This window comes from Poeciliopsis prolifica, unplaced genomic scaffold, assembly GCF_027474105.1.
Source record: "Poeciliopsis prolifica strain line A6 unplaced genomic scaffold, Auburn_PproV2 SCAFFOLD003, whole genome shotgun sequence".
Classification (NCBI taxonomy): domain Eukaryota; kingdom Metazoa; phylum Chordata; class Actinopteri; order Cyprinodontiformes; family Poeciliidae; genus Poeciliopsis; species Poeciliopsis prolifica.
Genome location: NW_026562378.1, coordinates 8,700,883 through 8,717,953, shown reverse-complemented (window position 1 = coordinate 8,717,953; position 17,071 = coordinate 8,700,883). Strand labels below are relative to the sequence as shown.

General features: G+C 37.6%; 1 protein-coding gene across 4 annotated transcripts in view; it reads right to left on the bottom strand.

Moving 5' to 3' along the window:
- Nucleotides 1–17,071, bottom strand: part of LOC129352649 (histone deacetylase 7-like) — a 46,112-nt gene that overhangs the window by 17,705 nt on the left and 11,336 nt on the right. For all 4 annotated transcript variants that reach the window (XM_055021764.1, XM_055021754.1, XM_055021745.1 and 1 more), the window contains exons 2-15: nucleotides 14,251–14,441; nucleotides 8,088–8,268; nucleotides 7,453–7,537; nucleotides 7,001–7,112; nucleotides 6,120–6,199; nucleotides 5,272–5,385; nucleotides 4,245–4,342; nucleotides 3,809–3,907; nucleotides 2,849–2,996; nucleotides 1,931–2,175; nucleotides 1,515–1,721; nucleotides 837–1,044; nucleotides 581–714; nucleotides 400–487 (exon numbers count right to left, since the gene is read on the bottom strand). In XM_055021764.1, coding sequence (XP_054877739.1) covers nucleotides 400–487; nucleotides 581–714; nucleotides 837–1,044; nucleotides 1,515–1,721; nucleotides 1,931–2,175; nucleotides 2,849–2,996; nucleotides 3,809–3,907; nucleotides 4,245–4,342; nucleotides 5,272–5,385; nucleotides 6,120–6,199; nucleotides 7,001–7,112; nucleotides 7,453–7,537; nucleotides 8,088–8,219 — 1,750 coding nt within the window. In that variant the 5' untranslated portion in view covers nucleotides 8,220–8,268; nucleotides 14,251–14,441. The remainder of the gene's footprint in view (nucleotides 1–399; nucleotides 488–580; nucleotides 715–836; nucleotides 1,045–1,514; nucleotides 1,722–1,930; nucleotides 2,176–2,848; nucleotides 2,997–3,808; nucleotides 3,908–4,244; nucleotides 4,343–5,271; nucleotides 5,386–6,119; nucleotides 6,200–7,000; nucleotides 7,113–7,452; nucleotides 7,538–8,087; nucleotides 8,269–14,250; nucleotides 14,442–17,071) is intronic.

Genomic DNA, 17,071 nt, shown 5'->3' with positions numbered 1-17,071 from the left:
TGGTGGTGGAAGCCTCATACTTTAGCAAGGACACGGAAGTCGGTCAGAGTTGATGAGAAGAAAAATGGAGCTATGAACAAAGAAAACTTGAGACTGGGATGGAAATTCACCTTCTGGGACAACAGCACTAATTATAGAGCTGGCTCTACAAGAGAATGGCGTAGATCCAGCATAAGATCAAATTGCACTGATTGTTAAACTGAAATCTAATCTTTATTTCATACAGTTAAGCTTAGCAACATATAAACAATAAAAATCCAACACTGAAATTTGTGGTTGCAATGGAACAAAATACTAAAAAAAAAACATTTAAAAAGTATGAATACTTTTGCATAGTAAGATGAAGCAGTGGCATAGCAATATTATGAACGTAATTTTCAGTATTATTATTGATCTTACCAGTGCGTCTCTGGTTGTCCATTAACACATGGTTTTCTGAATGGACGGAAAGCAGCTCTGCACGGGTGGCTTTTCTACTGAGGATGCACTTTAATACAGAAATAAGTTTTTTTTGTGAAGCTCTAGCATGTTTGACAGCAAATTCTTTCTCTCATAGCACATCAGTGTACAAAGTCCCTACCTCACATTGGCTCTTAAGCCCTCTCTCTTGCAGTCTAGACCAGATGCTCTGGATTCTCCCAGCATGCTCAGCGTGGCGGCTGTTGTCTCCACAAATACACTGGTGCTTCTGCATCTGGCTATCATAAACCAAACCTGCATACACACACATGAAGACGTGACTTATAGCCCAATATTTTGTTCTTAAGTCACGTTACCATCCTTCAAAATACACAGCCAATGAAATCCTCCACTACTTTAATCAGCGTTTGACTCACCTGTTGTAAAACGTAGCTTGGCATCTTTGGCAGGGCTGGACAGTGACATAGAGGGTATTATGGTGGGCACATGTGAAGTAGGCGCCAGGGAGGTGGAAGGTGGTAGCGAGCGGCTCCGAATCACAGGGGGATGAGACTGATGAGGCCAAATTAAGGTAGGAACTCCCAGGGCATCTGGCTGTAAAGTTGATCTGAGGATTACCTGCCTCTGTGTTTTGTACAAATGAGTTTAAAGGGAAGACAAGGAAGTATTTAACATTTATTATAAGTCACAGGGAGGTAAAGTACTTTGAGTAAAGTATGGTCCTCTAAAGCCTCCAGCTGGTAAAATTACACATAATGTGGACAATTTAATTCTACTTGTGTTGAACAAGAACTTGATAAGCAAAGATACCTTGCTGCTGAAATATATAAAGCAATAGTGCCCCCTAATGGTAAGACAAATTAATTCAGGTAAAAATTAAAAAGGCACATTGATTTTATACTGTTGGGCATTAGTCAGTGGTTTCTATATATGAAACCACTGACTAACCATTTCTCAAGTGAATAATTTAGAATAACACAGAATTCTAAATAACTTCTCACAATCTTTAGAAGCTTTAACCAGTTATTTTTCAGGAAAAGTTAATGATATTTTTTTCTCTACTATTTTGTTTGCATATGAACAGACATTAGTACCTGACTGAGAGAGTGTGATGTCTCAATCAAACTTTCCCGAGAGGAAGTGATGGACTCTGTGTCATAAACTGAATCGGTGCTGGCATTACTTTCTCTCCGGCGATGGCCGTCTTCAGACAGTGAACCCAGTTCAGAGCCGCACAAAGACCCTGTTCCAGAACCTGATGCTGATCCGCTCTCATCCACGTCCATGTCCTCAGACGGGATCTGTGTCAGACGACATTCTCAATAAAATTGCAACGGCTTTTCACTCTTCAACTCTTTTAAAATGTCTGTTGCATTTTTTAACAGAATAATCATAATTGAGGAATTTCAAATGTTTCTGACAGAATGAATCCTCTTTTTCACTCACTCAGTTCATAGTGAGTAATAGTTTTCTGTTTGGCATGCTAATGTTTACACCTGCCTCTTCTTACCTTGCTCAGCTGTGTGCTCAGCTTAAACCTTTCCAATCCAGCCTTGTGGTACAGCTGGGAGAGCTGTTGGTGGGTGTGTGGATATTGGCCGGCATGCAGGGGCAGGACTGAGTGGCTGTAAGGCAGAGGCTCTGAATGCGCTCGCTCCACAGGTCGATGTGAGCCCAAGGCAACCAAGCCTTCTCTTCTGGGTGAGGAGGATATGTGAGGATGTTGTTGCTGAGGAATGGTACTCAAACTATGAACTGAGAACAAGAAATGCAAAAAAAAGAGCGTGACAACAAGGAATAAGATGAAGGACAGGTCACAGGAAGGAATTGAAAAAGGAAACAAGTGACAATAAGAGGGATAGTAAGAATGAATACTTGGCAGAAAAAAACAGAAGAAAACTGAAGCACGTTGACAGACTGCAGGGAAACTAATAAAACTTGACAGTTTGGTTCGGGCTGAATGACATTTTTTGTCGAAAGTGACACTGCATCACTACTCTGCCCAGTAGAGGGTGCTCTTGTATCAAGACATGCAGGATGACACGTGATAGAAGTTTTAATACAGTCTCTGATTTAAAATAAAAGCTAGTTTTTCACTGTAGATCATCTTGTCTTTGCAAAATAAGCAGGACATTTATTACTAAAAGTCATATTGTCAACTTACAATAAAAGGCTGTAGACACAAATTAGATAAAAAATATATTGGAATTTTTGTTTTCACCAATTCATAAAAACATCAGATGAAATCCACCTCCTCTAGAAATAAAACTACAACTTGTAGATACCAAGCATGTAAGATGAGGTCAAAGTATCAACTATGAGCATAATTTAAATCAAATGTGTATATGTGGCTCTGACAGTTATCAGAGCCACATATGGCATATGTGCCATACGTGCAGATATATGCTTCGCAGACAATGTCACTCACGAGGAACAAGCTGCTGGCGCATCAGCCCCATGTGTGGTTCAAATATGAACACTGGCTGCAAGCGCTGAGACATAGATTGGACCTCCAGAGGGAGGTAGACAGACTGCAAAGTCGATGCTGCCACTGGCTTTGTTACACGCAAGTCAGCCTGCAGAGAAAGAGAATGACAAATTTAGAGATGCTACAGAAGTAGAAACACATTCATTATGGGTGTGGCTTAGAAATTAACAAACTGGGTGATTTGAGGAAAAGCAAAGGATTGAATTGCCTTGTTGACTACTTAAAGTATTCATTTATACTGTCACCAAAAAGGTGTACATATATTAACCTTAGATAAACTAATAAAAGGAACCTAATAAAAATATTGTTTTATCTCTACATTACAGAAAAGCATGAATTTTTATGTTTGTTGGAATTTTACAGAACATAAATTAAATGGATTTTAACTTTTTTTTTTTACAAAAGAATTTCACATCTGAAGATTTAAACCCATTTTACAGATTTTCCCTTACAAAAATAATTAAAGCTATATTTAACAGCTGGTGGATACCAGCCCTCTTCCATCAATTGGAACTTCCTCCACATACTTTTTATTGATTCATTTTGAAGTCTGAATCAAATACTACTTAGCAATTAGGTAATTTTGGAGAGGAACTTGTTGTGCTTTGTTTAATTCAAAGGCATCAAAGTAAAAGATTTTTCTTTAAAAACAACAAAACACCACTTACACTTTTTTTTAAAACATGCATTAGTGTTGTAGCTAGGGCACGTCACAAAGTAAGTAGTTTTGTTTGGTTGTGCAAACAACCAAACAAAACTGTTAGTGGGTGTGTAAAAGTTACGTCAGTGTAACATTTACATTTACGTACAAATAAAGAAATTATTGGTGGTCCCGTCATGAGAGAAAAATACAAAAATGACAAAATTCTGACTGAAATTCAATTCAAATTTTTTGCTCACCTGAGCAGGAAGTCCAGCAGTGATGTTGTGCTTTGCAGTGTGGTTGGCAGGCAGAGCAAAGTGGGCTACATTACCGTTGTTCATCAGCACCCTTTTCGACTGGAAAAGAACAAGTCTAAATTATTGTGGCACATTCCACAACGTCCATAATTTCTCAAAACTCATCACATTCAAACTGTTGTGAAACAAACATTCTTAGCAAAACTGAAAAAACCAAGACTACACTATGAAGAAATAGTCCTTAAACTGTACTCATATTTCATTTAGACTGTTCCTCACTGATTGAGAATGTTTCTGTGTTGAAAGCTCGGGCAGCTGAAATTTACAAGCATTCCATTAAAGATGCAAACAAGAAATGCATATGGAAACCCTTAACTATGTCACACTTTTAAGCAAAAGACGTGACTGTGACTGACATGCGGAGAAAGGGTCTCACCTCAGGAGCCCGTGGGAGGGACACGCTGTCTGACATGAGGGTGTCGTTTGGTGAACTGCAGCCTGATGCTGAAGTGTTGCTTCTGCTTGGGGAAGAGTCTAAATGACAGGATAAAGGGAAAAACCAAACACTGTTATCCACATTGAAACATAAACATGTCATGAAGCAAAATACAAATTAAAGGAGGCATTTTTCTCCTAAAAAAATGCAAATTTCTTTTGCGGAATATTCATTTTTACAGTGGAGTAACAGAAGTAAGTCTATACTAATGAAATACTAAAAAGCCAACATTTAATTTTCTCTGTACTAAACAATGAGCATAAGGTCCTTTTCCAATTCCTGATCCTGATACTCAAGCCAAATGTCAGGATGCTAAGATAGTGGACAGAGCTACAGAGAAATGTCACTTGTGTCAAATTTATACCACAGGGTAACATAGAAGTCATAGATTAATAATTAGAAATTGTGAAATCTGTTTAATTTAAAATGTTAGTAAAGACAAAATTTATTTGCTCACCTGTTGCAGTTACATTTTTGTAAACTAAAGTTTTAGTGACGATAACTGACTACTGACTTGATGAAATTTGATGGGTTTCCTTAGATAGAACACTTTTTTAACCAATTTGACTGAACTTGACTGTATTGTTTGAAAACTAGGATGAGTTGTAATATATAGGTCTACATTTCTTGTTCATGTGTGATTTTATACTTCAATCATGTTTAAAAAAATACATGTATGATTAGACTGAATTGAATTGAACTGTGCCACCTATGATTTTGTGAAAACAAAAACAAAATCCTAATACTGGAGTTTTCTTTTCCACTTAAAAATGTAACTTAAATAAGGTTTGGATTTTTTGAAAGAAAAAAATGGGTGATATTTTGCTGATGTAATACATTTTAAGGCTTTTTACATGTCTGTGGCAATGTGTTAAGTGTCTGTCTCTGCAGATGAACATAAAGACACAATAACCTTAAAACAATGCCATATAAAAGCAAAAAGAAGATTAAGCATGAATGTTCATACCCATATTTTCTGTCCTATGTTTGACATCAGGAGGAGCACTGATCTTCCGTTGCAACGGGTTAGGCCTTGTGGAGATGAGTTTCTTCAACTTCCACTTCAGTGTGGGCTCAGATACTGCTCAAATACAGACACACATGTTAAATAACAGTGACAGAATCGAGTTTAAGTGAACCGTGCAAATACTTCAGTGCTAATGAACTTAAAATCATTCATGTTTACATTGAGCATTCTCCAATAATCCTAAACAAAGTAATCAATCACTGGCAGGCTTAGTTCAGATAAAAGCTGTTTTGTTGTCGCCGTGCCAACTAAAGCACTCTTGTGTGTGTGAGCATGTGTGTAGATGTGTGTCTGTGTCAAAGGTTTTAGGGCAAAGTAAATAAATAATAGTTGGAGTGCTTGCAGAAATGTACCAAAAAAAAAGGGAACCACTCCCACTTCGATTCATACAGTGAGGAAGAAGTACTCAGGATTCTCACGCAGTTCATTTTACACATACTTTAGTTAAGGTTATATGACTTCTCTTTGCCTCACCGTTGCCTCACTGAGTTTATGGCTGTCCTGCAGCTCTGATCCTGCAAATCTGATGCTTAGAGCTTAATTCATTCTAACCCAATGACCACACCAACACGTGTTGATTCTCTTAGATTTTCTATCCTTCTTATGCGCAAATCATGTTAAGAGACTTTTAGAGAGACGATTACAGTATCATGTTAAGCTATGGAGTACAGTAATTATTACTTGGAGGTATAACTCAGATTTCACCGTAATCGTCACATCAGAAATGGAAAATCATGAGCATCTTAAAAGAAAAAAATTGACCTGAGGGAGGCAAATAGGAGTCTCACCTGTTCTTCGCAGGGCGAGGTCCTTTCGCTGGTCACAGGGTGTAGGTTGAGGCTTGAGGGACATGTCAGGCACGGGTGGCCTAGGTAACCAAAACAACATAAGACGCACTGGCTTAGTCACGGGAAAATATGGGGAGGGTTGTTCATCAGTTCTTAAGTCTTGTCACTCATTCTCAGCCGAGTTTAGGTCTGGGTAATTCCAACAAATGAATAGGCTTTGATTTTTAGTGCAGTTGTATGTTTAGTGTCATCGTCCAGCAGAAAGTTTTACAGTATCAAGTCTTTTGCTTACCACTAAGAGTTTCAGAGTTTCCCTGCATATTTCTAGCCCCCTAAAGCTCCCATCAACTCTGATCAATTTTACTGTCCCCAGTTAAAAAAAAACCTCATCACCACACCACTATGCTGCCACCACCATAAGTCCCCATAAAGATTTCATTTAGGACCATTCGTTTTTGTCGTATATCTTGTTTTGCAAGGAGGCCAGAATGTTCAGCTTCAGACTCACCTGACCAGAGTATTTTCTTTCAAATATTTGAGGTCAGCCTCAATAGCTTTAGGGTTTCTTTCCATTATGTTTTACTTTTGCCACTCTCCCATTAGGGTCAGATTTGTGGAAGTCATTATATTTTTGCCTAACAGTTCTCAATGAGATGTTGAAAGCAAGGAATATTGTTTTATAACCTTTTTACAACACCCCCAACCCACCTGGTGTCCATATTCAGCAGCTCTATTTACCGATAAGGTGACTTCTGAAGGCAACTTTCTACATTTAAGTTTGTGAATGTATCAAGTCTGTCTTGACAAAAAACACTTGAACATTCTTGTAAAATAGAACTTTAAATAACATTGATTTAAACACACATCAATGCCAGTCTCACCTGTATCCCGGAGAGGTACTGCAGTGGCTGCCAGGAACCCTATCATGAGGCTGGTTCTTCATGATTATATGATCACGCAGGATCTTCTTTACATGTTTGCTAGCTACAGCACCTGCCACACATTAAAATAAGACAATAAAGTGAACATAGTAGTTATTTTTATTGTAATGTAATAAATAGATATTATTTTCGTGCAACTTTAAGTACAAGCTAATATTTAGTCGTAAGCAGTACAGGGTTTCTCAAACAAAACATAGGATACTTCTCTTACTTTCTTTTTAGGACTCTGTTATTTTGAGAATTTGCTTGGAATACAATAATACATGGCAGTAATGGAAATCCCCCTCATTTACACTGAAAAACTGTCTGTACTGTAGGCTGCCAGAGTAGGCAGCCTGTCTGTACTCTGACAAGCTTTCAGAAAATGTCTGAAAACAACACATTCAACTCACTCTGTTCGTTTTTATTCTTTGGCAACAGCTGCTGTGGGTCTTCTCTTTTCTCCTCCATTTTTCTGTGTCTTTGTTCAGTGTTATACTGTGAAGAAAAATTAGACAATAAACATTAGACCTAGCCAGTCTTCTTTGTACCATACACAAGAGATGTGTTTAGGTATTTAGGGAGTGGCACTTAGCTGCTGTCAATATTGGTTAAAAACATTTCATTTTTGTACACCATTACTGAAACAAAATGTAAATATTGTTTACAGCTCAGTCATATATGAGGAGGAAATGATCTGCTAACAACATTCTGACCTGGTTGCTACTTATATCTGCCGAGTTTTATGCTTGTGTACAGCTTGTGGGGAAAGCAGCTGCTTTCCTCCTGTGGTTAATGTGGCAGGAGGTCTTTAGACATTAAACTGGTATGTTTTGTACAAATAAAATATTGATACTCTGGTATATGACAATACATAAAGAGCAACCTCAGTTTCTTGATTTTGTACAGTATATCTGAACTAACGAAGTTAACACAGATTCCTTCTTACTGCATCTGATCATTCATTTCATCCATGCTTATAAATGCTGGGACCTTTATTTGAACACATCTTTGTCTGTACAGAACTAATGCCTCAGTATCACCTCACCTGCAAGTGGTGCTGGGAAAACTGAGAGCAATGTTGAGCAGTGAGATGTTCCAGATAAAACGAAGGCTGTGGAGCCAGCATGGCCGAATCTGGACGCGGATGTAACAACCTGTGAGTTACAGTCAGATCCATGGGCTTGACCCTTTGAATGGCCAACTGTGACTGCTAAGGATCACATCCACTGTAGAAGGGAACAAAAAAAGAAGGACAGATGATCAGTTGAGCTGTGACACTGGGTGAGAGTTACCTTTAGCCTAGGGCTAACAACTATTTCTCTAATGTATTGGACATGTCAGATTATCAATAATGATCTCCCAAAGAGAACGTATGTCTCTTGAGACTACTAATAATTATTCAAAAGTAAATATGCATCTTTGTTCTTTGTTTTACTCATTTCACCAAAAGGAAACTAAATAGAGACCTCTAGTAAACAGAGCAAAACACAGATATTTTTTTTTTCAATTGCGCGGTACCACAAAGGTTTTGGTTCACTGAATTTAAAATCCTAAAAATATCAGGGGTTATTTTTGAAGACAAGAAGTCCAGCCGCAGCATTGTGGGACAAATTTACTCTCATTGTATACCTTGCAAAAGAAAGAGCTGACCAGAGGGCTAAAGCAGACCTAAAAAAAGTGAACCTGACATAATCTTGCAAACAATGTGCAAATATAGAGATAATGTAACACTGACACTTGAAACGAATAAATGTTTCAGTACTGATGCAAAAATATAGATACAGAATGTATGGAAGATTACATCTTGATGCCCTGTAGTTATGACAGAATTGCACAGCAACTATTCTGTCATGACAACAGTCACTAACATCGCAGCAGCTGGGTTAGTGCCTTATAGTTTTAGCAAAATGTTTCAGTTGCTTCAAAAATTATTAATCTTCTGATGACATCCAACCTGATGTCATCCAACTATCATAACAACCAACTCATTTCTTACAGTAAGTCAGAGTGGAAAAGAAAATAAAGAAATGCAGACAGAGTTCCCCTGAAAAAGAAAACACTCCCACACACACTTACTTACTGTGTACTACATGAGACTGAAACTCAAAAACAAGCTGTGACTTTATGACCGCAGATTAATTTGAAAATCAAAAACACATTTTGTATAATTTCAGATGAAAGTTTGTGTGACAGCAAAAACAATGCAGAATTTCTGGCACGTCTCTTTACAGAAGCAAGATAGTCACGCTTTAAAAAATGTCAACAACGCATAATTTTTTTCTGCATTTCTAAAACCACACAATACCAGTTAACTTTCAGCTGGGTTGGGAGACTTGACAGTATGTAACACTGTTTTTTCCTTTTAGCTTGATATGTTCCCTTTTTCATTCCAACACACAAAAAAATTAAGGTACAGCTTGAAGAACCAGTCAAAGCAGCACAGTTAGTATTACCAAAAGAATGTCTGTGTGTTTTTAAAGGAAATTAAACAATCACTCGACGAGTGGTGGTGGAGGGGACTCAGATAGTCTGCAAACACTTTCACATACACACAAACACACATGAGCACCAAACAAGTCAACTCCCCTGAGAGAAAGGAAATAATCAGGAAGTCAGAAAAGGAACACCTGCGGTATATTTTTACACAGAAAAACTGCATGGGGCCTTTTTCTGTCATGAATGTTGAAGATTGTGAAGATTTGTACAAGCCTTGACAACCAGGACAAAAGTCAATGTTAACTTTATGGCATTTTGCATAAATGTTGTGGGAGTTTTGCAAAAACAAAGAATGGTCTGCAAATTGTTCAAAATCCCACTGGGAAAGACGACAAAAGCAGAGCAAATAAACTTGAAAGGTTGTGGAAAGCTCTAATACTATTTTCTAAAGCTACATTGCTAACATACCTGAGCACAAAGCAATCCTTTAGACATTCAAAAAAACAATTTGCATTTTAAGACCGACGCTTTTCTGGTTGTAATTTTCTGACATGCAGGCATTGAAAACAGACATTTTTCTGTTGTGGCGATTGGTAAAAGTTGTAAAAGGAGCTGAAAATCCATTTCATGCAACAAAAAGTGCAGCTTAAAACTGTTAAGAGGCAATTTAGGAAAAAAATACATCTGAGTGAGAGCAAGTCATCCTGTCGGGATTCAGTCTAAAATGCTTTCCAAACACCTGCGTTTGGAGTTTATGCACTAATGATGTATCTCAAGGCTGAGTTTCAGCATGATTCATGACATCTGACTTGACAGAAAACCAGCTTGGTCACTGCACTCTGCATTCAAAGACCCAACTAGAGAGATAAGATTTCATCTGCATTCAGCCTGAGGGATTAGAGGCGCTCATGATTACTTCCTATCATATTACCAGTGTTCTTCAGAAGAATTAAAACTATTATACACTTCTTTTTAACCCTGCTTCACAGTGATTAATATGTTTGTAGTGAACATTATTTAGGTGTAGTGTTCATTCACCAACTGTGCTTCACAAATACAAGAATAAATACAATTACAGGGTAAAATCTGGTGAGAATAAGAAGAAGTTTGAGTTGATAAGATCTGTATCTTTGCTTCTCTGACTCTCTTTAAAGTGTTGTTGTGCTAAAAATAGCAGGAGGCAAACTTCTGGTTTCTGTAATAGCATATTCGCTTCACACGATCATCCTCTTTTTGTGAGCCCAGTGCAGCAGCACACTAACACAAACACACATTCACACATGCACAACAAACACACATGCTTATACTTTACTGGCGTGCATGCACACCCATGCAGAGACTCACACAGAAACAGTGACTTCCTGTTTCTAAAGTTAGCCTGCACCATAACATCCTCTAGGTTCATTTAGGCAAGCAGAAGCTGCTATTTTCGTTGAATGGCTTCACTGCAGCTCGAGAGATTCACAGATATTCTGTCAGCAGTAATTTTATTCATGCTGCATATTAAATAATATGCCGACTTTGCTTTTTGACTAGACTAAACTTCAAGTTAAGTTAAAGTATATCTATATTCTGCCATTTTTAGTCTCCAGATGCTCAAGCATTTCGCCCTTTGCACTTTGTGTATGTCGTGCACTGAGCTCCTTAATACTGGACCAGTTCCTTTGGTCCATAACATGACAGCTACTTCACCATGCTTGGCACCTTCTAGCGGGAGGTGCCAAGCGGGAAGCCCTCCCCGACCCCCCGCACCACCCACTCCTCTTACGTTTATAGGAATCCACAGCTGCTGGGCACATTCTGTCCCCCTGCTTCCGAGCAGCTGGAGTATCAATCTCCAAATGTGTTCATCCTCCTGTGTGCGTCCATCCTATGCACCCCGAGATATTAATAGCTTGCAGTTGTTTCTTTTGAGAGTACACAGCAGGCCTTTGTGTTTGCATAACCAGGGTCTGTTTGTGTGACAGTTGATGGTGCATTCACATGCATTAGTGCATCAGTGCTGGTGCAAGTGTATTAATAGTCACCATTTGTTTCTTTTGAAGGAGCACTGAGACGCTTTGTGCAAGTTTCAGTGCATGTGAGCAGACCAATGTATTTTTAGCATCACCTGTCGACAAACACTGGCGTTATTGAGCACAATTATGCATGCATATGTGTTTCAGAACAGTGAGTTTGCTGCTACCCAACGTATTAATAGCAACACACCACTTGTCTGGCAGAAGTGTGTTAGAGCTTTGAATGTATTATTAGCATTACAAAAGTTAACAAATGCTTCTGTATTTGTCTATTGCTCATTGAAGTGGAAGTCAGAAACTTAAGTACAACACCAAGTTACAGGAAAAAGGAAACATGTTCATGACAGTGAGGTCTGATAAATACATTGCATTGAATAATGATGCCTCTTTCCAGTAAAAAAACCATACAGTTTTTATGCCATGAACTTAAAAACATCCTGAGATTGTAGAGATTGGAGTTGTGTAACTAAAAATTTATATTTTATTACTTAATCTATATCTTCATATTTTTTGGTGTGTTCAAGCAGCCTGTGGTCAATGTGATTTGTAGATGTCATGGTGTGCACGTAGACCAAACCCGATTTACTAAGTAGGTGATGATTGAGCACAACTGATTGTTCTGGATTTTATTTAGGGATGTCAGAGTACAGAAGATTAAACAGAAACATGTCATGCACTTCCCATATTTTATTTTATTTTATTTTATTTTTTTTGAAAACATTGTAAAATGTTTTCAAACACTTGAGCTCAAATGTTGGGAATGTGCAGTAATGACATTCTCAAATTGAAAAGAAACAAGCGATTTTGAATATTTTTGGAATTACTGTTGGTTTTTCTCTCCTATATCTAAAGATTAAGCATAATCCCTCAGAATGTATGTACAATACAACAGTCTTACCACTGTAAACTTGCCCCTGGGAACATCTGTCTTCAGAAACTGTAACAGAATACCTGGATGTTTCAACAAGAGGCGAAAGGCAGTCTGCATCCACACTGAATACAATCATTCAGTTTAAAGAGAAAACATGTTGCCAGCATTTCCAAATTCACCAACTTTCAGGTGCCTCATAAAAGCCAAACTAAATTTAGGACAAGTGAAATGAAAGTTCTCAGCCACACCTCAAAGACAAACCAGTTCATTGGGACAAAGTTAATATGATTTTTTTCCTCGTAGCATCAATAACGATGTTAAACCCACAGCGTACATTCCACCAGTTGGAAACCGGTTTGTTTAGAACTAAAATTAACCTGGAAGTTCAGCAGGAACTGAAGTTCTACAGTTCATTTAGTTATTTAATGAATTCAGCTTAGCTATATTTGTTGGAATTTATTTTCATGGTTTGATCAGTAATTTAATTTAAAAGTAAACATATACTGAGAAATGTTTATTTCTGTGAATTTGCATCATAATGGCATACAGTTATTGAAAGTCCAGTCAGAAAATTTAAAAATATGAGCCTACAAAGAAATATGCCCATGTACTGCATTATATGCACTCAATACTTGAATTGTTTTAATGACAGTATCACCACTATTTGTCATGGAGATGATCAGCCTGTAGCATGTTTATGTTTTGGGGAAGCCCAATTTACTTTAATATCACCCTTCAGCTGTTCTGCATTGTTGTCTCAATTATTTCTCATCTTTCACTGGACAATACTCCATAGACTATAAACAGATTTGAATTACAAGATGAAAAAATAATAAATTAAAGCTTGGAATGTATCCCTGTGTGTTCAAATTAATTAACTTATCTAGTATGTTCCAATTTATCATAGTGCAATTCGCATTTAAAATGTTATAGAATTATTTTAAATAAGTGCAAAATCAATATGCTAGGCCCTATCTAAGGACACTAATAGTTTTCATTACAGCGGGTTAATGTTTTCATTCTGACCTGTGTTACGATCAACACTTCTGAAAATGATAATAATGCTGAAAATATCTTAAAGACAAGAAAACAAAAAAGTGTCCTACATTTTAATCACACTGACAGATCTAGCTACACAACATTCTGTAGAAATTATGCTTTTTTTAAAGACTGCTTTTGCACATGCACTTGTTATGATGCCAATGAAGTCTGAATTGCTCTAGTTTAGTTCTATTGATTTGCATTTCTGCTTTTATGTGAAATCTTCCTGCTGCCTTGCCTTTTAGCAACCTTCTGGGGACTACAAATGCAATCAAAGCAGTACGATATCAAACGTTTCACGATGTTGGTCACAGTGGGCAGGCTGAGAATTGGTATGCAGAAGCAAAAACTCATCCGACAAGATTCAAACACACAGGCCAACAAGTTGTTAAAATAACTTCATCTATTATGGAGGTTGAATAGTGTAATTATTATTGTAAGGTTATATAACATTGCTAGTTACGTCCAAGAGTGCAGTCATGAAAACGGCATCTTCTTGGAAGATATGGAGATAAAGTATGTCTACTGACTGATGTCATTTTATTCGCAGGGTGTTAAAACTGTCAGACAGTTTTAACACCCTGGCTGACAATTATTACTCATGATGCAGATTTGGGACAAAATCTGCATCATTTTGCAGCATAAATAACAGTTTTTCTCAGTTTCACTTTGGTGCATTTCTCAGATCAGAATAGAAATTCTCAAAACCACTTATTCAAGCTTCAAATCCTCGTGTCACTTGTGCAGATCAAACAAGCTGTTTCTCATTTCTTTGAATAAGTTGCAAATGTCTTTGTACATCCATGCAAGTGATTATGTACAATTCTATACTAAAAATGTACCTTTCCACAGACGTATCCGGCAGACACCCACTTTGAGTCTGCTTGGAGAACGCGTGGACCTCTTTGGAGTGAAGTACACCCGAGTATGTGGGAGCCTTTTGACTTCTTTTTCTCAATCTGTCCTGAATTGGTAAGTTGCTCCCAGGTGAATCCTGACTTTCTTCAACATAGGTATGTGTGAAGTCAACAGCCTAAGAGAAGAGCAAGAGAAGTGAGGCTGTGAAGGAGGCGTTAGGAGGCAAAACAGAGGAGAAGGCAGAAGATGAGTCAGAAAAACTGTTATACTAATTGCACATCCCCCATTCAAATACATTGTGTGAGCAGTATCATAGTAATATTACCATGAATTATTCAAGTTAAGAATAGGCCTGGATTTAACCAGGTGGGAGCTAGCAGTTTAGTTCTTTCATGTAAAATAGTTTGAGAGACTGGACATCTTTAGCACTGACTTAATCCGATCAGTGGCCTCTGCATCTCATCTTTACACTCCATCAACCAACGCTCTGTGATCCTGATATTACCTAATGTTGCGTGAAGGAATTCCTTAGCACACCCACACATTACTGTCCCTTATTTTGTTTTTAACTCACCTGCCTAGATTCTCATGCTGACTTCTGCTGATAGGTTTGGCAATAACTGTGAATCACTATTATTGCACAAAAGGTAAAGTGATTAAATACAGAGAAGGGCTTCTTTGTTTTAAATTCACCCTGAAGTCAGTAAGAATGATATGACTACCTTCCAGTGCTCGGCTCTGCTGGTTTTGATAAAGTTACTGATTGTTGACTTCCTCTCTTACCCTTTACTTTTTTGCCCTCTCTATCATACTATCTTCTTAATAAATTCAGTGTTTCTTTTTTTTTTTGTCTATCTCTCTCATTCTTGTTCTCTCTCTCACACACATAGGAATAATAAACAGCAAAGTGATGGTCCCTTTGCTATGTTGTTAAGAAGCAGACTGTATCAGTAGTCAGCTGAGTTGATCTTAAATCAGGAACAGGAAATGTGATCTGGGCCTCTGGTCGATCCAGAACACTATCCCTATTGTCAGCGCGCTGCTGTGGCTCACACGGGGAAAACACTGCTGACTTTTAAAGGTTATCTCTTCTGGGAAAAAGGTTGGCATTACCTCTTACAATTGTGGAGCACAATTATGTGTATTGGATAAAATGTATAGGCTTAAGATCGTTGATTTAAAAAAAAAAACAGCAGACAGGTGTCCACTGCCAGCGAATGTACCAAGAAATTGTATTTTTTGCAAATGTTATTATACAACTAAAGCGTTGAATCACAAAGGCTGAAAATAAATGATTTAATCTTGAAGTGGAAGATCCCTTTTTTGGTGTGACTAATCATCCTTATAGAAAAGAGGAAAAACAGTCTGCAGACTAAAAAGCAAAAAATCTTTGTATCAGCTTAATTTGAGAAACACTAATGTCCCACAACATTATGTCCAGCTAAAGCTAAAGTAACTACATAAAATTGTAAATAGAAAGTGTTCATGGATGTCCTTTTGTTTTGGCCTTTATCACCCATTTGGACGCATTGTACTGAAATCTACAATAACTGCAGCTGTGGATGGTTTATTAAGGAGTCTCAAAGCTTCTGAATAGTTTTGACATCTAATCAAATAGATCAGTGGCTACTTCTCCTTGGAATGCAGGCGACAGCTGTGGGTTGTTTAATAGACAGTAACAACCATATTTTTGACTAGCGTATAAGCTGGCCTTTACACTACTCATGCTGATAAAAGGTTAGATTTTTTTGACACATCACACTTGCCTAAACCTTTGGGACACGCTTACATTCACAATAATCTGATGTTTTGCTAACACTTTGGCACTAAGCAGTTTAGTGAACTCCCTAATGTCTTCTGGCTTGACTGATAAGATAGGCTCTCTTTGCAAAAGAAGGCCCCTGATAAAATTTGAGAGATTAGCTATAAGAAGCTCTTTATATATGCCAATTAGCTGCAAAATACAATGACAATTATTGAGACAAATGAATTTATTATAAAATTTAGGTCTTTTGATTCATCTCACCAGTCCTCCAGTTTAGCTGTTACGTGTAAAGAAAATGTACAAAATAAACATGACCATCTTGTTTGTTTAAAAATAACTCAAACCATGTGAAATGAAACTCAGCTTCATTCCTCAAGACAAGTCAAAAGGATGATCACTGCACACAAACTTGTGATAAGAAAGATATAAATAGAAGACCATAGTTACAACAAGCTAAGCTAAGGTGTGACCAGTTGCTGACACTAACTGTGAAATTACTAATTCTGTTGAGTTGAAAATGCCTTTGTTCATCACGGTCAGAACATTATTTCTTCATAAAGGTAACTTTAACATCAGTAGATCACATAAATTGAGTGCAAAATAAAAATATGTGACTTACAAGACTGAAGTATAATATAAATGTGAATAGGAGTGCAGGTGGTCATTATTCCTCTGGCATGGTGCTGATGAAACTAATGTAACTCTATCTCTGCTACAGTATTATGACTATGACCTCATCTGTGCTGAGAGAGAGCTAACCTGGTCAAATGGGAAACTTACAGTGTGTGTGTGTGTGTGTGTGTGTGTGTGTGTGTGTGTGTGTGTGTGTGTGTGTGTGTGTGTGTGTGTGTGTGTGTGTGTGTTTGGACTTGATTGTCCACAGGCAAAAGAAAAAACAAGAAAGCTTCCAAAGAGTTGGACAGATTATTTCCTCTGATTATTGTGGAACAGCACACCAAAACTAAAAAACATAGATGTTTTTTACTACTGCTTTCTTCACAAACAACAGGGTGAACTGGTTTCTAAAATTTTGTACTAAA